This window comes from Episyrphus balteatus, chromosome 1 (genome assembly GCF_945859705.1).
Source record: "Episyrphus balteatus chromosome 1, idEpiBalt1.1, whole genome shotgun sequence".
NCBI lineage: Eukaryota > Metazoa > Arthropoda > Insecta > Diptera > Syrphidae > Episyrphus > Episyrphus balteatus.
The window spans coordinates 161,917,456-161,942,397 of NC_079134.1; the positions used below are offsets into that span (position 1 = coordinate 161,917,456).

The following is a 24,942-nucleotide window of genomic DNA, read 5'->3' on the forward strand; positions in this document are numbered from 1 at the left end:
TTCCGCTTCGCGTTTGGCTTGTACAAATTAAATAGATTCGCATGTTAGCAAAAGTTTTTTCACTTCACCGTGTTATCAACTTAAAAAGAATACATATCAAAAATATTTTCGAAAAGACTTTCACTTTCCATGATCTTATTTTGTCACGATGCTATTTCGACTAACCATTAAGTTTGCCAACTTCTTTTTTGTTTTTCGACATCTTGTAATTGTGCTTTGCATTGGACTAGGTACTACCGACAAAAATAAATCAAGACCGGTTTTACTATTGCATCAGCAGTGGTCATATTAACTTGTCTCTTCAGGTACTTATACGCAAATATAAAAAAAAAAATACATGTGGGAAATGAGTACCGAAATTCTTCTTTTGGGACTTATGTCTCAGTAGTGAGGGACATACCTAAGTCCCGAATTAGATTCTAGTAAAGTGGGACATAAATTCCGAAAAAAATCGGGACTTATGCCCCTGCTCGATTTTTTTTTTTACTAAAAAGTACTTATACGAAAAATCACGCTTTTTTGATTACTTTCGTTTTTCGTTAAAAAATCGTTGTTGAAAATAAATTCTCTTTTGATTTTTTTGAATGTGTACTAGGTTCCCATTAGGGAGTGGAATTCAAACCCACCTTGAATGGGAAAGAAAACCACTTCACTAAAGTGGATTTCGTTCCCACTCAATGAGAACGAAGTCCCTCAGTGGACTTAGTTCCCGTGGACTTAGTTCCCTGCACCGCTGCCTCTATATAAATTTAAAGAAATTTTGTTGATGTTGGGGAAGAGCCGACATTTAGGGTACACTTTTTTGACTTTTTTGAGAAAAACTAAAAATGCAGTTTTATTACAATTGCTTCAAATATTACATCTGCAAAGTTTAATCAAAATCGTTAGAGCCGTTTTTGAGTTATTTGGTTTGCATTGAAAAATTTGTATGGGGGGTACACTTTCTAAGCGAGATATAAAAAAAACAAAAAAAAAACCAACTTTCAGAATTCCATAAAAATCATCTGTACCAAATTTGAAGAAAATCCGTCCACCCGTTTAGGCTGTGGAAATGTGTACAGATGGACGTACAGACGCACAGACGCACAGACGCACAGAAGCACAGACGCACAGACGCACAGACGCACAGACGCACGGACGGAATTGCGAGACCCACGTTTTTGGAATTCTCCATCATCGTAATGTTGGTTTTGATTAAAACCTCAAATTTTTTTTCGACACGAAACCAATACTTGCCAAATCCAAATCCTTCAAACTAGCAAAATTTTTTCTATCAAACCTAAGAAAAGTGCTTTATTCTAGCCTCATTAGAACTCAACAATTTTTTTTAATTAGTTCCTCAGACCCATTAAATCCGTAGGTGTTTCCTAAAAATTCCAATGTTATACACAAAATTTTTTATTTCCAAATTTGTATCTATTTTATTTCAAGATAATGCATTCAGTTCATCTCAGTTAGTCGCCGACGGAACTTCTAAAAAAAAAAACAACATTTACACTTTTATTCCAGTTATGTAGGTAAAAAAAAATCCAAATATATTCTATTCTAAATGATTTTTGTTTGCAGATTTTGTGAAGTTATAATTTTTTTTTTGTATGCTATGCATAAAATCAATATGACCCACCTTAATATTCATCATAAAAAATATGAATCATAAATTAAAAGTCAAAAAGTAAAAAACATGTTTCTTTAATTCTACTTCTTCACACGTCTTTCATTTTTTGTATCTTAAACCAACTAATTGCCTTTTCTACTTAAATCTTATATCATACCCATCGAAATTATTGATTTATTATTATTTGCGAAATCATATATACATACATACCTTCGGTAGCACTCTTGAACCAACAAAAAAAAAAAATTTAATAAATCGAAGGCTAAGGTCACATCGTAATCTCTACACTCCAGGGTTAAAAATCAATAATAAATTTAAACCAAGTCATTGCCCTCTTTTGCAAAACAACTCAAAGCTTAATAATTTCAATACCTAATTGATTTTTGACAATGCTCTTATAAGCTCATGCACAAACATTATCATTTTACACTCGTTAAAAAGTTCAAAACAACAACAAAAAACCACTGCACAAAACAATAACGAAACAAAATACGAGAAACATTAGATGCGATCAAAACGAACTCTCATGCAAGGTCAGCGGTTTAACCAAAAAATAAAGAAGTATCTTTCAATTGTCTTCTATTGAACTTCACAAGAAAAGATATCAAAGAAAAACAATAAATATTAATCATCTTGGGCATGTGTCAGCCATCAAACAAGTGTTAGACTCAAAGTCTTTCTTATCGGAGCATTATACAAGCAAAAACGGATTCTTACACGTTCTTCCCGCGGAGTTATCGATAAATTTACATCGTTCCTAACCAAAAAAAAACTCTCCAATCAGCATTTTTTTTTGTATTAAAACAAAAGACAATCTCCTTAGAAATTTTCTGGCGAAATTTATAACTCGTCACGATCACGTAAACATCAAAAATTCGATTGCAAACAAACAACACACTCATCTAACAGAAAATAAACACCCGGATAGAATTACTCGATACACATCTTTATCTTGTAACGTGTGCGCGACAAGTTATAGAGAGAGACGAAAGTGCGAACCATAGTCGCGTCTGAATGGACTGAAAGTGCAATGTTATCGATCGTGCAAATTCTATCTAACCGCACCATTGAGCCCTAGAGAGACCCCAAAGAGGAGGAATCCCTCTGAGTCTGTCTGAATCTATCTGTGAATATACGCACAAGGTCGTCGCGTCGTATCTCACGTGAATCCAATGCGCTGCCTTCAGATACATTTTTTTTGAGCCAACCAACCAACGATCATCGAGACAAACTTTACCTCAGAACAGGTAGACCGATGATCGTTCGCGTTTATCACTTTCAGTTTAGTTCACTTCGTCGTGCTGTACGGCCCGATTCGACTCTAGTTCTTCGATCGTATGGTTATCTTGAGTTCAAAGGCTCCTTGCAGTCTCGTCGGATCGTTTTTTTCCAGTTTGTGGATCGTAAATTTTGCCGTCGCGATCGTTGATCGACTTGTACCACAAGAAAAATCAAAGAAAACCACTCAAACTATTTGAGTGATTTTGTATGAGTGTTCAATTGCATTCAATATTGTGAGTGAAATAGTGTGGAATGCAACTCATTTTGTAGATCAATGAGAAAATGCAAACAAAATAAGTGAAACCTAAGATCGTAATACGATCTTATTACCAAAAATTTGAAAAAAAAAATATAAGCAACTGTGAGTGATAAGAAAAAAAAAAACCAAAAATCCAAAATGGATATGAATCAACATTTAAAGGTTGGACATCGAGATTCGATCTCATCGACGAATTCTTTAGATGTGCCACCTATTCCCCCATCGCGTACTCCAAAGAGAGTATCCTTTTCCGATAATAGTACTCCCACACCATTGCCGACGAATAACGATGAAACCCATTCGAATATTGAATTCAATCCGATGAATCATTTTCTTCAAAAAGCTGCTTCATATCTGGAACAGCTTCATGATGAAAATCGTCTTGGACCATCCAAAATTATTGACGAAGAACAAAAAGATAGTAGTAAAGTTATTGCTACAATTGAACCTATTGTGATAGAAAATCCACCAAGAGGGATTGATAGGGTGGATGAATCTTCAACACCTCCAACTATTCCTGTGACAATGGAAAATAGTCCTGCAAGTTCTGTTTTTGAACTTCGACGATCGTCACTTCCGAATTTTAATGAAAATTCAACACAAATTCAAGCGGAACGGGAAGATGAAAATCAGATTGTTAGCTATTTGGATAGATACCATCTGGATATGGATCATAATTATAGTTACATGGAGTTGGAAGTGCGGAGGGAGAAAATCCGATGGCTTTTGATATCGGAGTGCAGTTTGCTGTTGGGCGATGGGAAACATACCAGAGAAGGATTTAGGAAGTTGTTTCTTGATGAGGTGGGTTGTAATTGATTTTTAAGAGAATTGTTTTTCGGTACAATGAAAAATCTCATTACTACAAACAAAAACTTTTATAATAGTGAGGCGGCTTAGCATTAAAAAAGAGTTCAATCGTGCACTTTGTGATAAAAGCATGAAATTAACATCGTTGGTAGTACTCAATTTAAGAGTTATTTTGAGACATTGGGCCACCTTGTATTCCATTCGGAAGGGTAGATACAAGACTTTTTCTGTGTTGCACTCGATTTGTTGCATATCGTAGTATAGGCAATGAAATATTGTATTAATATGATACATGATTTCGAGGTATTTTCTAACGCCCGATCGAATAAAATCAATACCAAAATGTCTCGACCATCATGTAAAAAGTTATTGGACTCTTTATGAATTGTCTTTACTCAAAGAGCAAGAGTCAAAATATTATCAAGTACTCCTTGAAAAAAAGTGGTAGGTTGATAAAATTTCGTGTGGACGTTTCCATATACCATAGAAAAAAATAATAAAATATGTTCATCAAAAAATTTCAGGTCAAAGGGTGTTTTTTTAGCGAGAAAGAACACTTTTGAAATGGTACCATTGCAGCACATGGAAAATGTTTGCATTTTTTTGAACCGCATATATATTTTATACATCGTATGAGAATGAAAAATAATCAAAAAATTAATTATATATACCATGGAATATTGAATTTTCATGCAAAACTTAAATAGCTTGCTTTTATTTTTTATTAAATTTTCATACAAATTAATATCTTGAAGGAGTGAGGTGCAAAAGTAAAAGTATGAAAAATAATTGTGCAGTTTGTGATAAAAGGATCAAATTAATAGGATTGTTAGTACAATATGTAACCCTCATTTTAAGATATTGGGCCTTTTAATATTTCACCTATGAGGATGTACAAGAGCCATCTAATAATCACAAATTTCACAAAACTTCATTTAAATTGCTTTCTGTGCATCGTTATAAACATCTTTAAAGGTAAAATATTAAGTGGCCCAATATCTTTAAATGAGGGTTATATATTGTACTAACAATCATATTAATTTGATCCCTTTGTCACAAACTGCACAATTATTTTTCATACTCTTACTTTTGCACCTCACTCCTTCAAAACATTAATTTGTATGAAAATTCAATAAAAAATAAAAGCAAGCAATTTAAGTTTTGCATGAAAATTCAACATTTCATGGTAAATATAATTGATTTTTTGATTATTTTTGATTCTCATACGATGTATAAAATATATATGCGGTTTAAAAAAATTCATAAATTTTCCATGTGTTGCAATGGTACCATTTCAAAAGTGTTCTTTCTCGCTAAAAAAAAACACCCTTTGACCTGAAATTTTTTTATGGACATATTTTATTATATTTTTCTATGGTATTACAAAAGTCCACACTAAATTTTATCAACCTACCACTTTTTTTTTCAAGGAGTACTTTTTAATATTCTGAATCTTGCTGTTTGAGTAAAAGACAATTTATAAAAAGTGCAATAACTTTTTACATGACGGTCCAGGTATATTGCTATTGGTTTTATTCGATCGGGCGTTAAAAATTACCTCGAAATCATGTATTATATTAATAAAAAGGTTTCATCAGCTATACTATGATATGCAACAATGCGGGTGCAACACAGAAAATCTCTTGTATCTACGCTCCTGGATGGAATACAAAGTGGCCCAATATCTCAAAATAACTCTAATATTGAGTAATACCCATGATATAAATTTCATGCTTTTATCACAAAGTGCACGATTTAGATGATAAGCCGCCTCACTATAAGAAAAAAAATGTTATTAAATTTAAAAAAAAAATATTTGTGCTTGAAAACAGCCCTATAACTTTGTGTTTGTCTTTTTAAATATATATTTATCTCGAAGTTTCAATTTTGCAAATTTTCATTCGACCATAGGACAAGTTTAGGATTCGAAAACAAAAATTAAACTCGTAATAACAAGCAGATATAACATTACGATTATGGAGAATGCCAAAAGACTGGGTCAGGCAATTCTATCTTTCTGTCGGTATATACCTCGAGCTAGAACCAAAATTAGTAAAGCGATTTTCTTTGAACTTGGTAGTTAACAGTTTTGGGTGATTCCCTAGGGGAGAAATTGAAATTTGTTCAGGACAAAAAGAAACGGTTCAAAAACGACTCTAACGATTTTGATTAAAATTTTGTGTGTAATGTTACAAATAAGACCCAACTTTTTAAATAAAAAAATATTTTTGAACCGTTTTTAACGGCACCTACCATTGAGTAACTGTAGTATTAAAATTTTAGAAAATTTTCAAAAAACCACATTTTTCGGTTTTTACAAAATATTTCAAAAAAAATTTTTTTTTGAAAGCGGGCTGATGAAATTTTTTGAAATTTCGCTTTTAAGTGAAATTAATTGTTTCTTCAAAATATCATACCAACTTTTTTTTGAAAAAAAACGATTTTCAAATATATTTTTTTTTTCTAAAATATCCTTTTTATACAAGAAATCAGATGGAATACATCGTTTTGTTAACAAAATCATTTAAAAGGTATTTCATTAATTTTAAAAGCAGATTTTATATATTTTTGACAAAACTGGTGAAATTCCTTTATTATATTGAATTATAATATTGTCAATAATTTGTTTTTATAGAAAGCTTGAGCTTCTTTTATCATAAGAGCAAGTAATTGCAAGTAAGAGCATGCATTTTATTTAAATTTTGATAACGTATTTAATATATAAAAAGCCTTCTGTATGTTCTTTGAATTCGTTTGAGTCGTTTAAGAGAAAGTTAGAGAGTTATTTGCTACCAGGGTTGTAAAAATATCAATTAAAAAAAAAATATTTATTGCAAATAAAAAATTTGCACTTAGAAAAATGTTATTGGAACTGAAAAATATTTGCATTAAAATAAATTAATGCACACATTTTGCATTCAGTTTGTTGTTTTAATAATGCAGAAAATTTTTTATTCGTAAAGACATTTTTTTTAATATATGTACAATAACTAAGAAAAAAATAACAAAAATAATAAAAAATCATTAAAATTATTTTTATTTTAAGTGTCGTACCTGGGCGAAACGCTTTATTAATTTTTGGAGTTGAGGTCACTTGAACTTATATTGAATTATATGTACATATTATTTCAGTTGTAAAAAAAAAAATTTTTTAATGCTATATTTTTTCAGTTGCAATAAATGTTTTTTTTTTTGTCAATAAAAATGTTTTTTATTTGCAATCAATATTTATTTTAAAAAATTTAAATTTAAAAATCACAATGAGAGCCAATTTTTGAGAAAAGCAAATTTTTCAATTTTGGTAATTTAACAAGAACCTATCGTTAATTTTGGTCTTCGAAACAGTCACAACGTCACTTCTAGGGAATCTGCTACCACTTTTTATAACCAAGTGGTTGGTTCAGGTCGTAGCTTTAAAGAGAAGACAGAGTTGCGGGTCCCACTTAAAATAAAGAATATGTTTTTTTTTTCGAATGAAAGTTAAATATTTTACCAAAACAAATAAAAAAAGTTTGTTTATAGATAAACCTGATTTTCAGAAGTAAAATTGAAAACAAATTTTTTGAACATCAAATATCATTTTTTACTGTTTAGCAATGCAAGTTTATTTTTTGTTTCAATTTTATTCCAAACACAAAGTTTAATAGACTGATAAAATTAATTATTTAAAATGCAAATAAATTTGACAACCGTTCGTTGATTGTTTTTAAGGCACTAACTCTTGAATAAATTAAAATTTTCGTCTTTATTTATCAAAAACGAGTTTCGAATCTGCCTCTGTGACGTAGCTTCATTATTCTAATATAAGCAAAAATTACACTTTTAAATATAAAACTATGCCGGATGGTTTCAAAATTTTGAATTTCTTAAGAATTTAAGAGAAAAAATATTTTTTTAAATTCACAATTAAATGGTAGATCATTCATAAATTATGATAATGATAAATTATACTTTAAGAACAATAGTGAAAATTGTCATGGTTTTGTATTAATTTACTGCATGATTTTGGTTTTTGTCTCCAAGTTGTATTATGTAAATTTTTATTTGTTTTAGAGCCAATTTTTCAATCTTCTAATAAACAGTCAGTTAACTGTTCGACGAATAAAGTTATAAGGTTCATAAACAATCAGATAAAAACATTGAATTTTTCAATCAAGAATAATTTATTCTACCGAATAACAAAAAAAAGAATTGTCAAATTCAAAAATATTTTGTTTTTTTGTGTTTCACTGTATTTTTTTCAAAATTCTTTCAAAACAGCTTTGACAACTGACACAATTTTTTGTTCAGATTATTCCTTAGAATAATTTTTATTCGTTTCTGAAAGAATAAGATAGTTTTATTCTTAGGAATAAGCTATATCTGCCTGTTGAATTGATTTTTTCTCTATCCTTAGGAATGAGTACTAACTGACTGTTTAACTGACTATTGAAAAATTGGCTCTTAATAAAATAAAATAAAGTAAACACAATTGCACAAATATTTTTTTTTATTTAATTATTTATTTATTTTAAGTTTTAATTTTAAATTTTACAACTTTTTATTTAATTTTGAAGATGGAGTAGCAGCTCCGAAACGCGTCGTAGTTACAAAATCAAATAAAAAGTTGTAAAATTTAAAATTAAAACTTAAAATGAATAAATAATTAAATAAAAAAAAATATTTGTGCAATTGTGTTTACTTTATTTTATTTTATTAAGAGCCAATTTTTCAATCTTCTAATAAACAATCAGTTAACTGTTCGACGAATAAAGTAATTAGGCTCATAAACAGTCAGATAAAAACATTGAATTTTTCAATCAAGAATAATTTATTCTACAGAATAACAAAAAAAAAATTGTCAAATTCAAAAATATTTAAAATTAAACGTCATTTTTATTCATGATTGTTTTTGTTTTCTTGTGTTCCACTGTATTTTTTTTTTTTAATTCTTTCAAAACAGCTTTGACAACTGACACAATATTTTTGTTGAGATTATTCCTTAGAATAATTTTTATTCGTCTACGAAAGAAGCAGATAATTTTATTCTTAGGAATAAGCTATATCTGCTTGTTGAAAAATTGTTTTTTTCTCTATCATTAGGAATAAGTACTAACTGACTGTTTAACTGACTATTGAAAAATTGGCCCTAAAACAAATAAAAATAAGTATTAATTTACATCTGTTATATACAGTTAATCTATAAATCATGCATATTTAAAAGTTTATACTCTGTCTAAGTCATATAGTATATGACCAAATTAAAAAAGACTTTGGTACATTTTAATTTCATAGTATGCTTATAATTCCACTGTTTTTTGGGTCACTGTGGCGTATGAGTGTTTTTTTCAAAGATTTATTTTTAAAGTGCTGATGTTTTTCTCTCAAACTTTAATTGTTTTAGATATTGAAATGAAGAATTTTTGAAAGTATAATTTTGTCCACACGCTTATCATCAAAGTGGGGTGAAAATTTAAAAAAATTTAAAAAAAAATTATTTTTATATTTCCTATTACTGCCTAGCGCACTTATCGCCTGTAAGAAATATAAAATAAAATTTCGAAACTAAAATAAATTATAAGCCCAATTGATTCTTCTCTTACAAAAAAAAAAAAACAAAACAAAAGTACCTTATAAACAAAAGAAAATTGCAAAACGTATGTCTTTTTGAAGATTAAGACACGTATTCTTCTATGAGCAATAATACATTTTCTAACAAAAAGGTCATTTAATAATGATAAATCAATTAAAACCTCAAGATTGGTTCATTGACTTTCAAAACATTTTGCAAACGTAAGCATAATAACTACTGACATGCCCTGGCCAGAGTTCTGAATTTGTTACTTAGAAGTAAAAATGTATTTAAAAATTTATATCATAAATAATTTTAACATGACTCTAGTTTCCTGAACCAACAGAAACAAGACTGCGGTATGTCAATCAAGACGAAAGTCTGTTAAATAATATGATTTATGAAACCTAAACTCATTTTAATATGCTTCATGCAAATTATTTAATAAATGTCAATATCTTGACGTGTTAAACCATGACGTTTTTATTTAGATTTACTTCTCAAAGTAGGTATATTTTATCATTAATCATAAGTCATACAAAAAAAAAAAACCTAGAAACAATGCCATATACAAATCGTAAGCTAAAGTTTAAGAGCCAAGCACAGCTTAATATTTTGAATTTAATTTTTTTTAAGAATCAATATTGACACCCGAAACACAGATTCAATAAACAAGTTCTTGTAGGTAGAATAAATTCATAAGTTATTCACACTCAACAACTTTTTTTATTATTTGTGTCTTAAACCATCAAAAACAATAGATAGTCTGAAGATTGTTTTGCATTTGTAATAATCAAATTGATCCGGCTATTAAAATTTATATTTAAAATAAACAATCATTTAAACAATTTATGTTCAAAAAAATCTTGTGTCTCGTTTAAGGTTTTTAAACAATTTAATGTATTTGTTGCACCAAGCTATTAACAATGGTATTCGATTGAAAAAAAAGTATGCATTCTTGATTTTGATAACCAGGTTACCAGGTTTATCTAAAAAATATCAAACTGCTTAAACTCTGGAAACATTTGACTTTCACTCAAAACAGATAAAATAAATATCTTGTTAGGTATATGTTATTGTATTGGACTTGAATCGAATCTCATTATAACTTACCGAATATAAAATGAAGTGTTTGATTTCTTAGATATATTTTTTTTAAGTGGAATTTAATGCCTTCAACAAACTTGACGAATTTTATTTACATTTATATCCGTTCCATCTTGTATACAGAAGATAAAAAAGAGTATAATGTATAATTTTAGTTCAAATTTAAACCAACAACGCTTGTGTTTTCAAGTAAATAGAAAAAGCCTCTCAATTAATTTTTTTGCTTTCTTATTTTAAACAAATAATAAATGGGAATTATTTTTAATACTTTATAGAACCAACAAAACATGTAGTAGAATGATTTTGAGTGAAAAGTATAAAAATAAAATTCACGACTGGGTCGCACGAACTTGCTCTTATGGTTCATTCAAGTTATTAGAACTTGTAGGACTTTTTATATAGAAATTAAGTAAATGTAATTATTGTAGGTATATAAAAGCAAAATAAAAAAAACATGAAATTCGTTGTTCGAAATAATAAAATAACATCTGAAATAAAATTACCCCCCAAAACAAGTTACGCAATTTCATTTGTTTTATTAAGATGTATTTTCAGAAAAAAAAATTTTAAAATCGTTAGAGCCGTTTTTTAAAAAACTAATTTTTTTATAAATGATTTTTTGGAAAAAAAAAGATTTAAAATAAAATTGGTATGCCATTTTGTAGAAATCACGGATCAACATCTAAAATCAAAATTTCAAAAAAATCCTTGTCCGGTTTTCGAAAATTTGATTAAAAAAAAAAATTCAAATTTTGTTTAAAAATCTAAAAATTATTTTTTCAAAATTTTATTTTTGTTTACATATATTAAATGTTTTGGAGAATTAATTAAAAAGTTTTCCTTAGGACAAAAAGTTAGATGCATTTTGAATTGGATTAAAACAATTGCAAAAAAGGTCTTCTCAAGGCAAAGATGTGAAATAAATTCCGTTTAATTTTAAAATCATTCTGATTCTTCTTTGGATTTATATCCAAAAGTATTCATCATTGACAAAACCTTAGACATTCAGCTGTGTAAAGTATATATCGTAAGAAACAAATATTTTCCAAACAAAAGAAAATTGCAAAATGTATATCTTTTGTATATGAAAAATATGACTTATTACATTGAGACAAGAGTATTATTCTATAAGAAATAATACATTTCTAAACAAAAGGTCATTTAATAATGATAATTCAATAAAAACCTCAACTGTCATCGGTTTAATAGATTTCAAAAAAAGAATTTGACAGCTGTTCGCTCATACACGAATGATGATTTGATTCATGTATTTCTCGACATCAATCATAAAACATGAAACCACAATAAATCACCTTTAGACAACAGAATTATTTGAGTGTGCTTGTCCTTGTTTCTAACAAACCCAAAACCAAAAAAAAAAAACCTTTCCATCTATCATTTTTTTTTTTTTTTTCAAAAAAAAGATACAATTATGTCCTCCAGCTCCACCTTCGAGCCATCACAAACACAAAAAGATGAAAAATGTTCAAAATATCTGATAAAAGTTCGAAACATTCGTGCATGCAACAAATTTAAATCGCGATTACTCTCTTGTCGTTTAAACGATCTGCAATAACCAATTAGTTCGGGTTCCCTCATTAAATGCCACTTTAAACAAATAAAATTAAAAGAAAAAAAAAATTTTTACAAACAAATGCCTATCTAGACTAGACAAACGTCGCGTTGTTGCAACTCCATTTTTGTTTAAAGTGTGTGCGAATAATTGGTGAATTTTAACACGAAATCCCATTCACTTCACGAGCATATGGAGTGGAAGTCACCACCTCCTACTTGGAGATTCAGAGTTTGGATTGTCGTCGTCTACCGAAAAGATACAAACTCTTAGATTGGTTTAAGCTGGGGGTAAAGGTTTAATAGTGAATGTTGCAGCACTAGCTTCATCGAAAAAGAAGAAAAGTTAGCTTAGTTTTGGTGGCAAAGGTGCGCAGTAACCGCGACATAGCAATGATGCTACCAAGAACATAGAAGTTTATAGTATAGTTGTATGTCCCCACATAATGCTCTTGGCAATTTTTGTTTACAGAAGGAGGCGTGGACTTTGCTGCGGCAGGCACGTTACTGTATGCTATTAGATCGTGTTTTGATAAATGCATGCAGGTTTATTTTTACGTTACAAGTACTAACTTGTGCGTATTGAATCGGGCTTTGAGTGTTTGCTCGGTGATAGATCTAGGTCATTTGAAAACCACACCAATACACGATTATTTGGATTGTAATTATAGGCACCAATAATATTGAATTGTTGTTTGCTTTAATACATTCAGGTGTAAGGATTTTTATTTGACAGGATTTATATTTGGCAGGTGAAATTTGGCCAGAAAAAGTTTCAAAAATTATTTATTTTCCATTAGAATCCATTTTTAATTACGATAAAGGTACTTTAGGCCAAGTTTAGGATTCGGTAAAAAAATCAAACTCGAGATAACAATCAGACATGACATTACCGATAATAGAGAAGGCCAAAAAAATGAGTCCGGCAATTCTTTGTGTCTGTTTGTTTGTATGTACTTCGAGCTACAGCCTAACCTACAGGAGCGATTTTCTTCAAACTTGGTTGTAAAAAGTTTTGAATGATTCCCTAGAGATGAAATTGAATATTTTTAGGACCAAAACTAACGGTACCTGTCATATAACGGAAATAGAAAAGTTGATTTTTTTCAAAAACGGCTCTACCGATATCGATTTAAATTTGTGTGTATTATTACACATAAGAGCCATCTTATGAAATAAAAAAAATATTTGCTGTACCTTTATTCACGGTACCTGTCATAGAATTGTTTTTCAACCAGTCGATTTCAACCAAAATTTGTATACATTTTTGGATTTAAAAAAAAATATTTGCACTTTTTTTTACCGACTTCCAAAAAGGAGGAGGTATTCAATTCGTCTTTTTTGTGTTTGTAACCTCATAACTTTGGACTGAGTAAACCAATTTTGATAATTACACTGGTCTGCAAAATTTAACTTTTTTTTCTCCTTCAAATAATTTTTTGATATTATGAAAGATTAGACTTTCCTGAATCTAAATCTGGTTTCTGAAAAATTCTATCAGGTACCATTTTTATAAAAATGATTTTTGAAATATGTGAGTAGTTTCTAAAAAATCACCCTTTTAGATTCATTTGAACTTGTATAAAATTAAAACTATTTGTCGCATTGAGCTCAAATTTGAAGGACTTATTCTTCATAATATAATATGACCTATCGATTGACACCAAATATGTTCTTTTACATTCATGTTTACTCAGTTTTTAAAATACTGATTGACAAAAAAAGCACACATTTCGAAATCCTTCACTTTTGAGTAAATCCTACATGAACAAAAACACCTTAATTAAAGAAAATGTAAAATATCAATGCCCATTATATTTAAAAAGTCAAATATGTAAAGAAAATCAAAATAAAATACATTAAACAAAATTTTTACGTGTTTTGTAATTTTATATACTATTTTTCTATTTAGAAATATCTTCTTTGTAATAAAATATTCAATAAACTGCCTTGTAAATCTTCAGATTTGTTTCTCCTAGAAACAATCGTACACTTTTCTTATAGTTTTTGATGTGCTGAGTTAGAATCCAAAGTCAAAAAAATTATATCACGTCAGGATTTTAAGATATTCGCATTAAAGTATCATAAAATCAAGTTTTTTTTTAGAAAATCTCAAAAAACTACTTTATCTCAAAAACCAGAGCTGAAATTTGTTGAGTTCGGATTCAAAATCAGCACACTAAAGTCCATTAGAAAAGTATACTTTTGTTCTAGGAAGAAAAATATATTAATTTTTAGAGATCAATTTCTTTATGGTAAGATATGTCAAACCTACTAAACTTACTTAAATTAAGATATCTCGGAGAAGAAAAGAGATATGGAGAAGATTGAAATTGAATTTGAAAGAAAAAATAAGTTCTTTCATAAACCGTATCAAAAAAACGTGACGTGCTAGATCAATTCTGACTTCAGATTCGGAATCAGCATACAAAAATCCTTTAGAAAAGTATAGTTTTATTTAAAGGAGGATTTCCTTGCAGACCAGTGTTATTTTTGTATTGGATAGCTGGTGGCTGCAATGTGGTCCCATTTTAATTTCGTTCAGTTCTGGCCAAAGGAACTATTAGAAAAACCATAAAACCAAAAATGATTATTTTTTTGAAAATCAATTTTTTTTTGAAAACGATTTATTGAATTTTATCGAAATTTTGTTTTTATGTGTTGAATAAAGCCTGAACTACATCAAAACACAAAGTCAAAAAAGTACGAAAAAGTAAACAAAGCTCAAAATATAAAAATCACATGTATATTTACCTGACATCTATTGGAAAAAAATTAACTAAAAAAGCTCTTTTGTTTTTGAAGTTTTGAAATTTCAAATAAAAAAAAATTAAAAAAGTAAACAAATTACAGTCAGTTCCATCTAAGTCGAATTGTCACAGGACACGAAAATTGGTTCGAGTTAGAGGGAAATTCGACTAATAGGAATCTATTTAATCTTTTTGCTGCAAGCGGTTTCATTAAAAACGGTAAAAAATTTGAGTTAGAGGAAAATTTGACCTAAAGAAAGTACGACTTATAGGGAATCGACTGTATTTGAAATTTCAATTGTTTGTCAAAAGAGCTTTTTTTCGCAAAATGACAGGAACTATGTGATCGAAGAGCTACCTTGCGGAAAGGATATAAAATATTGTTTGAATGTATTTGTTTTTAAAACTTTGTGAAAATTGAAAGTGAAAGCTTGGTCTTGTTCAAGCTTTTTGAATCGAATACTTTTTTAAAATGAAAGAGAGATATACAAACAAGCTACTAGGGGGAAGAAGAAAAGCCATCGTGTTTACTTTTTTGACTTTGTGTTTTGATGTAGTTCAGGCTTAATATTTTCTTAAAAATGCCATACCAACTTTTTTTTTAAATGTTTTAATTGATTTTCGAAGTTTTTTTTTTCTGAAAATTCTATTTTAAACAAGAAATCAAATGGCATACTTGTTTTTTTTTTTTTGTCAAATATCATTTAAAAAAATATATAATATGTACACTACAGTTAAGTGCCAATCACTCCCTAATTAGGTAGTTCATATTTTGTCAGAAAAAAAAAAAAAAAAAAACAAAAATAAAAAAAACACTCATAAGCCACAGTGACCTCAACTAATAATATTTGTCATTAATCTTTCTAAATTTTACTTTTTCTTGTTTTCTTTTGGTTAAATACAATTATTATGTTCACATCAAATAATTAAGAGTTATCAGGAAAAAGTTGGTCGAAACTTAATTTTTTGAACTCCATAAATGGTTGGTACAAAAGATGATTGGATGAATGAGTCCATACATAAAATGTATGGATTCATTTGATTTTTGGTTCACATGACAAATGTAGCATTTTTTGTACTAAATGTCTCATGGGTAATCAGTTATTTTATGGACCAGTCACAGATTTTTTTCTTTCGAGGAAAAAACACCCTCTCAAAAAAATAATATTAATATGGACTCTTTAGATTTGTAGTTCCTATGTCAAATGAAATCAATGTTCATTAGGATAACATTTTGCCCTCACTTTTAATAGAAAATATTTGTATAGATCCTTTGACTTTTTTGACATTTTTAAGCAGATATGCTCTGAAATCAATTTTATGCATTCCCCTATCACAGATGAAGTTTTTTGCATTCAGTTTCTGAAATCTTAAAATTATTTTTTCGAAAAAAATTGATCATATTTAATCAAGTAAACCGCGGTGTATGTATTTGTATATAAATAGTCTCTTCTGACCAAGGTGCAAGGTCAGACAGACTTCTTGGTATATTCCATTTGTTTTCGGTTTCCTTGGCAAGATCTCGGTCATCGATTGTCTCATGTATTAATCATGTCCTACTTTTGTTTTTCAATTGAATCACAACAATGCAACGATGAAGTGTAAAAATTCGTGGGTGGTCCTTGGTCCATCAATAGCCAATTAGGTTATTATATTTCTTATTAATTTAGTGCAAACATGTTATAATGCACTTAGAAAAATAAATCAAACATCTTGAACAGATCGAAGCAAGATTTATTTGTTTATACTCGCAGCAAGTTTTGCCATAAAACTAGTCCACCATAAATGATGCAAATCGTCTGTGTTGAGTGTTGTTTCTTGTTGATACGTGTAGATATCTTTCGCAAAATTTAATAAAACTAGGAGTTCTCTCTTTAAATGTTCATCTACTAATTAGTAATGGATTTTTGTAATTTTTCAATTAATTGCCAATTAGTGGTTGGGATGTTTTATTTACGTGTTTAGTATATGGTCGATTATACCATCCAAAAAAGAGAGTAATAATGCCCATTTTCAAAAAGTTACATGAAAGACGAAAAGTATATATGTATAAATCTACCACACGAAATCAGCATGATGCCAATTTACTCGTGAAGTACAAGTGAAGATCATGGTGATTATTACGCCATCTGGTAGAAGATATGTCAATCACAATTGCAGAAGTTTTTAAAAAGGGATTCTGCTCTTTAAAAGGTGCGGTTTCTTATGAAATTATTTTTATCAATTTTGGGTTTGTTCAATTAAATTGTTGTGTGTGGTCTAACATATCAACTAGTGCTTGAGAAATGGGAAATCTGCCCATAAATACGTACCATATACATTATTATCAGAAAAATAATGTCTACGAATGGAGAGATCCAGCTTAAATGGTGTTGTGTCTTAGTGGTTATTACTAGATAAAATTGCAAACGATTAATTTGTTAAAAACATTGATAACTAGAAATAAAATATATTAACACAAACAAAGTATAGAATTTTTTAAAACACTATATTGTTAAAAGCATTAATTAAGGAGATCAAAATTGTTTTGCTAACAGATGTTTTATTCTTATTTTAAATATATTTTTGGTTCTGTTTGTACATACGAGTACAAATACAAAAATAAAACAAAAATATACTAGCTCCATTCAGTGGCGTAGATAGGGGGGGGATCAGGGGGATATATCCCCCCCATTGGAATCGATAATTGTGCAGTATAAACAGTCATGAATAAATAAGTTGAAGAAGCGCACTTTGAAAAAAACGCTATGGATTTCGAGTTCTTGATTAGCTTAAAGGTTATAAAATATGGTTTACCAACTTTCGTTGCCATTAAGTCGGTGTTTCAAAGAGTGAATTTAGACTTGATCCAAGCAATGGAGCTCGCTAAAGATTTAAGGGATCAACTAAATATTAAACGGGCAGAAGACGACTCATTTTCGAAAGTTTTTTGTATATGGGAAATATTAGCTGAAATCCTTGACATAGGCTTTAAACATAAGAGAATAGTGAAGCGACAAAAGAATCGTTCGAACCCTTCCGTTCAAAGTACAGTAAAGAATATTTTCGTGTTACTGTTTTCAATCTTTTTCTCGATTTCTATGTAATGGGCCTTGGAGAAAAATGTACAAACCATGAAAACACACTAGAAGGGTTTCCGGTTCTTTCTAAGGATTCTTCGTCTGAAATAGACAAAGCAGCTAAAAAATTTAATGAAACTGTTGAGTTTTACCAAAAACTAGACCACATAAAATAGAACAAAAACAATAAGATTTCCTTATAGTTTTCATCCAAGAAGGAAATATTATTTAAACAATCGGGATTTCCTTATTGTTTTACCGACTTCCAAAAAGGAGGAGTTATTCAATTCGTCTGTACTTTTTTTTTGTGTTTGTCACCTCATAACTTTGGACCGAGTGAACCAATTTTGATAATTCTTTTTGTAGGTATTGAAAAGCTGTGCCTGTTCAGTACTATTAGAAAAACCATAAAACCCAGTTTTGATCCATGGAAGTCGGTTTTGTTTTTTTAATAAAAAAAATACGATCATGTACGGGATCACCTATTCCAACTGACTATAGAAATATTGGTCACAATTTTTGTTCTAGTGCCAAGTTGGAAAAAATATGAAATTTTTACAAAGAATTTTGAAAGATTTTGTACATGAAAATAATAAGAAATCTCTATGGAAAAACCTTATTAATTGTTGATATTAATAAGGTTTCTTCATAAAACAGTTCAATAAGGAAATCTGTTGGTATTTAGGTGGTCCTGGTCATATTATTCTCTGTGTGAAGAATTAAAAACTCAGAAAAGATATTTGATCAGAAGGAAAAATACTTCCTCTATGAACTCATTGCAAGCGCTCGAAAGCTGCACCGAAAAAAGTTGTCCTGGTATTTATTTTTTATTAAAGATATTAGCTACACTGCTGGTTTCTACGTCAACTACCGAAAGAACTTTCTCCAATTTAAAGAGAATAAAAACAATACAAAGAAGCATTATTAAAACTTAAAAAAAAATTTGCGAACTAGATCTATCCCCCCCCTTAGCAAAAAGCTATCTACGCCACTGGCTCCATTCCCGAAAAGACGTTTTAAAGAAAATTAAGCTTGTTTTCAAACGGATCTTACTGGTTATTATGGAATGTGACTTTTTATAAACAATTTTTCAGTCACTTAATTATTTCATGCAGAAAAAAAAAAAACATAATAATACTGTTCTTGGGAAAAATTTGTGTATATCTAAAAAGATTCGATTAAAAATTGTTTACACAAAATGAACACCTGTTATCGGGTCTTTTTTAAAATGCACTTCTTACATCTTTAATTTAAAATGAAGAATTAACTATTAACTATATAGCGAGTCTTGTTTCTCATCGCCTCCTTTAAAAAGTCAAAACTTTGAGAAACTTTTTTCTATCAACTCTTACTTATTTGATGTAAAAATTATGTAGTTGAGTTGTTATATAGATATGACCAAAAGAATTAAAAAATGACTAATATTAGTATGCGGGGTTCACTGTGGTGTATGAGCGTTTTTTTTTCAAAGAAATTTTCAAGTGCTTATTAAAATAGTCAAATCGAAAATTTTGAAAAAAATATGAAATATCTTCTGAGCTATGGGCATTTAATTGTAACAATGCTTTTAAAATATCATTTTTAAGGAAATATTTATCCGGTTCGCGATGCTCTGAACCCTAGACCCATATACGAGGCTTCAAATTTATTTGAGTTTAGAACGGATACTATTATACTATTGTAATTCTGTTTATACTTTTTTTAATCTGTGCTAGGATTTTCTCAATATTTTACCAATCTTGAGGCATCGACTTCTTGCATTGTGCGTTTCGAAAAAAAAAGAAATGTAATCAAAATAAAATATCAAAATCAACAAAATTCAGCCAACTGCTTTCTTACGCCTCACCTCTTGAAAAGTTTAGAAATATATCAATTTTTTTCAGCGTATTTTATTTTATTAAAAAGAGTGTATTTCAAAGAAAACTTAAAAATCGATATTGTTTAATAAAGAAACAAGCTGGACGAACGAACAAAATGATTCCTTTTCGGAGATCGGAGAAGTTACCATAATTACTTTTAAGGCATCAGAAATTGAAGTATTAGAGAAAAAAGTAGAATATGAATTTATTTTTTTATTTGTTAAATGAATAATTCATGCAAGATAAGGATTTTATACTTTTTTCAATATCAAAAATCATCAGTTTAAAACGGTGACACAAAGGAAACATTTTATTGCTATAAATTTTTACCCCAATCTCCTTTTTAATTTAAATGTTAATAAAGCTGTTTTGTCTAAGACTTTTAAAAGTTTTTCTTTTAAAATCCAATAAATGCAGTGTAAAGTAAATTTTAGATTATAGTTGCGATAGCAATTATTTTTCTCCTTAAAGTAACATATAAGGGAAGCGGTAATGAAATTTGATTGTTTAAAAAAAAAGAGGTTGTCTGTAAAGTTTACGGACGATGATTTTACGTGATAACGTCGTCAGAAAACAGGTTGTGTGCTTTTGTTTAAAATGAGTCATTTGAAACGTTTACTTATTTCAAACAATCATAATTTACAAGAAAAAGCTAAAAAAAAATACCTTTTTTATTATCTCATTATATTAATTTTTTCATTTTAAAAGCTCAAAAAAAATTATGCAATTTAAAAGAAAAGTATTCTTCTTACGAATAAAACCATTTTTAAATTTTTACAATGCGCAAAAAGTATAAAAATAATTAATGGAAAACAATCATTTTCATCAAAAAAAGCAAAAAAAAACATGAATTTTTATCTTCTCACGTCATTAATTCCGTTTTTCCCTAACAACCTATAACAAATTTTATACCATCTGAAAGCTTATTGTCTTAGCTCAAAATATATGTATATATCGATCAGGTCAATGACACATCTGCAAAAAGAGTTAGAATTTTTTGAACTCGATCAAATTTCATTAAAAAAAGCAAAAAAGCATTTATTTTTATGTTCTCACGCTATCGAATCAATTTTTTTGTTTGACAACCTATACAAAAATTTATACAATGTGAAAGCTTATTATTTCATCTTTCATATGACGTATCAATCTTATTTCAAAGATGCCTACAAGAGAAGTTAGAATTTTTTAAAGTCAACCATGTCGAATTTCCAGACTGATATTACGGTACTTCCCACACTGGTAGCTGTTTGAGGGGCAACAGATCTCCACTGGTGTTTTGAGGTTTTTCGCAAGTTTCTTGATTTAACATTGTGTAGCTTGTAGTTAGTCTGCCGTTATGTGTGATATTGATATACCAAATGAAAGGTAATTGTTGTCAGGATGCTCATAAAAGTTTAATAAAATTTCTATCTGCTCTTGGTCAAAAGTTATAACCTGTTGAATTCTAAAATTTTATTTTACCGTTATCTCAAAATTGTGTTTACGAAAATGATTGAAACTTCGCACACATTTATTCGTGGTTATGGTCTATCATTACTCCATATACTTTATTCCTGTATCTATTAAAGAAAAAAAGATAAAAATAAAAAACGATGAAAATCGGTTAAAAATGGTCAAAAAACGTGTTTTTTAAAAACTTGTTTCTTGTGTTATTCAGTCAAAACTCACTAAACGATTCCAAATTTGCACATGTATGCATAAGGCCAAAACCTACATGTGCTATAATTTTGAGATTTTTTGAACGCTCCAAAAAAAGCTAAAAATCAAAAACTACCCAAAAATACCCCTAAAAAACAAGATGTTTTTCAAAAATTCATATGTCGAAACGCAGAGTGTTGGAAAAAAATCCGTATTAGACGCCTAATTTTTTTTTTTCTTCATCTCTCACCTGGCACCTTTAGAATTGTCAAAAAAAATGTACCTACTCAAAATCATCATTTTTCATAGCCCCAACACAAATACAGTTATTCTTAAATTAGTCTCATCTATCATGCTATAGATAGCAAAAAAAATCAACTACAACTACAATCTACAACTTCGCGTTTAGATTTTAGCTCAAATTTCATCTTTCCGTTTTACCCTGTTTACCCTATTAAATGACGGAATTTTTAAAATCCTTCATTTGGATTAAGATTTAGGTTATTAGGTATCTTTCAAATAAGCCATAGAAGATTTTTGTATCTCGAATAGTTTATTTTAAATCTTGAATTGAAATTTTTGCCGCGAGAGTGGAACGGGAGAGAATGGCGTCACTTTTTTGTGGTGGCTACCATAGTTCATCGATTTATAAGACGTTATCACGTCAAGATTATTTTGGAAAATCGTTAAGTTTTCTTGTACTTTCTTTCTTTCTTCTCCTTCATATAATTCAATATAAGTGAGAGATTTAAGTAAATTAAAACGTTCGTCCGTCCCTTCAAAAAATTATCATGTATCATCTCTAAAATAGAAGCAAGAACTTGTTTAGTCCTTGGCTGTTATAGCGTTAGAATGTGAGTAGTTTCCAAATTTTCACTTTAAACAAATTTCAACTTCGACAAAATTTTATAATTTATTTGCAGTTCCCTTCGAGCCACTAAAGTTCCGAACATGAGCATAATTTTTAAAAATTGTTCTACCAAAATTCTAAGTAATTTATTTTTTTATTTTTTTCAGGAATTCCAACAGAAACTCTTCCACCTCTTCGATATCGATGGTCAAGGCTTTCTAGTGCAGGACCGTTGGATAGAACACCTCAAGGGTCGATTAACGTAAGTATTCCATCTACCTTTTATTCCCAATACTGTCACCTTAAATTCATTTCAAATTGACAATAAATGCAAGCAATTCAACACTGCCAATCAAGATAGTATTAATGTCTTTTCAACTTGACACTTCTTGTCTACAACAATTCTCTACTCCACCACCAGGGCTCTCTCAAGTCTCTACTGTCTACAAACACTGCCATCCAAATGAGACAAACAAGGGTATAAAACTCGTCTAATGTGCGGAGCGGCGATTCGTTGAAAAAGACAATTATCGAAAGTCAAAATGCTACCGTCACGTGCCAAAGTCATTTAATGCTTAATATGTTTGTATGTGTGTGTGTACTTTGTGTGCAAAAAAAGTCTTACCTTCGCTTAAATAAGCACGCAGTCTGTTTACCTCCATTATGGCAAAAAGGCGCACAATCAATCAATCCACACCATGCTGCTGCGGTGGATCAAAAGTCAATCAAATCATGAACTTGCACAGCACAGGTGTCAGACAAGGAAAACAGGTGAATCCTATGAGCCGAGCGCGAGTTCGCTGAGAGATCAGTCATTATGTCCATATTCGATGGATTAGTTGAATGACATGATCATCTCTTTAAATTGACAGATGGATTTTAATTAAACTAGATAATCTAGTTCAATTTACAGTGTGAAACTATTTCACATAGAATTCCCTACAGATGGCGTAAATTCCTAAACGAAAAAAAATCACTGTCATCGAAAAATGTAAATATCGAATTAACAATGCGTTTGGCGTCAATTATGGACCTCTCTATTTGAACTCAAGACGAAAGAGCCTTGGAGAAAAATTAGTTTAATTTCTTTACATTGCAACCTGGGGTTTTATCTAGCTTCCACCAGAGCCGAGCCGGTATATAATGCTAAAGTGGTGTTCTTTGGCATGCAAATCACCACCAACGATCGTCAACGACCATCTCAGAGAGCGACCATCAGAGAGGTTGTTAAGTTCTTGTTATTACCACGAAGCGCCACTATACACGAATATCTGCACAATGTACAATCACATTGGATCTTGGTTTTGAGTATAGACAGGAGGCCTCTCTGCCTACTCCTTTGGTCTCTTAAGAAGACTTTGGGACCCGCTGAGGGACCATGGCATGTTTCTGATATGGTAAATTACACTTGTTAAGAGCTCTGAGTATGTCCACCTACCTAAAGTCGTGCAAGTTGAGGATGTCTGAATTAGGAGGATAGAGACGATCAACGATCGTGGACGACACGATCGTAGACCAAATTCCACACATTTATTTACAAGCACCTCTGAAACAAGAAGATGTCTGTTTGGAAGTGGAAAAGATATTGTTTAAGAGTTGGCGGGGAACATTGTTTTGACATAATGTGAAACTTGCAAATGATTGTTAATGAGTCAACGCCCTCTTTGGTATTTATTTTGAACTATAATTTTTATTTTTTGTTTTCATTTTAGTGAAGATCGACAAAAAGATTTCGCTGAACAATTGGAATCGGTGGCTTATGTGATATGTGGAGAAAGTAAAATTACGTTTAATAATTTTGAAGAAATTTGGGAAGCTCGAGGGGTAGGCTAACAAAAGTAAAAAATGAATTACATATTATTTGAATATTTTGTTTATTTTCAGATTATAGATAAATTCTATAGGCTTATCGATGTAGATGGAACGAATTTGGTTTCGACGAATCAAGTTATGGAATTCATATCAAAAATCACAAACCTAAGGTAAGTTTAATTTCATAGATGTGTCTACATTGAAGAGTTTCTTTCTGTTGTGTAAATATATTGGTTGAATGGAATGGAAAAGTATGAAAATAATAAAAAATTGACTTAAGTGTTTTCGTTGCCTTAACAGATTTTCCATATATTATGCATGTTAGGCTTTATGTTCCGTTTTTCAGCCATGCTTGCGATAATTTCCCATTCATTTTCTAAATTCATTTTATAGTTTTTACAGGATATTTTGGGTTTTGTGACCTCGATATCGATTTCAAGATAACTTTATCACAGTTATTTGATTCTCAAAACGGAGGTTTTAGAATACTTGGAAAACTTTGGCATTCGAATATTTCTAAAACTGATAGGCAATTCTGAAGCCAAATATAAAATCAGGGGTTGAAATAACTCTTGAGAAAACAAACGTTGATTTAAGTTAAGTGATCTAAAAAATGGTGAAAAATGAACTAACTAATTCCAGATTTATCAAAATCAAGTCTTTTTTTTAAGATAGAAAAGGGCGTTCAATTAGCATATTTGATAATTTTAGTGGATTCAAACACAGAATCTAAAGTTTCAAGGAAAATATAAGAAATTGCTTAAATAAAAAGCAGGTAA

At 29.7% G+C, this 24,942-nt stretch overlaps 1 protein-coding gene across 3 annotated transcripts in view; it reads left to right on the forward strand.

The window, feature by feature from the left end:
- The first annotated feature begins 2,246 nt into the window (after positions 1-2,246).
- Positions 2,247-24,942, forward strand: part of LOC129905588 (NADPH oxidase 5) — a 32,749-nt gene continuing 10,053 nt past the window's right edge. The window contains exons 1-4 of one of the 3 annotated variants that reach the window (XR_008770619.1): positions 2,247-3,959; positions 22,519-22,613; positions 24,064-24,175; positions 24,236-24,333. Coding sequence is in view for 2 of the 3 variants with exons in the window: in XM_055981103.1 (XP_055837078.1) it covers positions 3,294-3,959; positions 22,519-22,613; positions 24,064-24,175; positions 24,236-24,333 (971 nt within the window). In the remaining variant the exon portion in view is untranslated. The remainder of the gene's footprint in view (positions 3,960-22,518; positions 22,614-24,063; positions 24,176-24,235; positions 24,334-24,942) is intronic. The other 2 variants (XM_055981103.1, XM_055981102.1) reach the window with 2 other exon arrangements.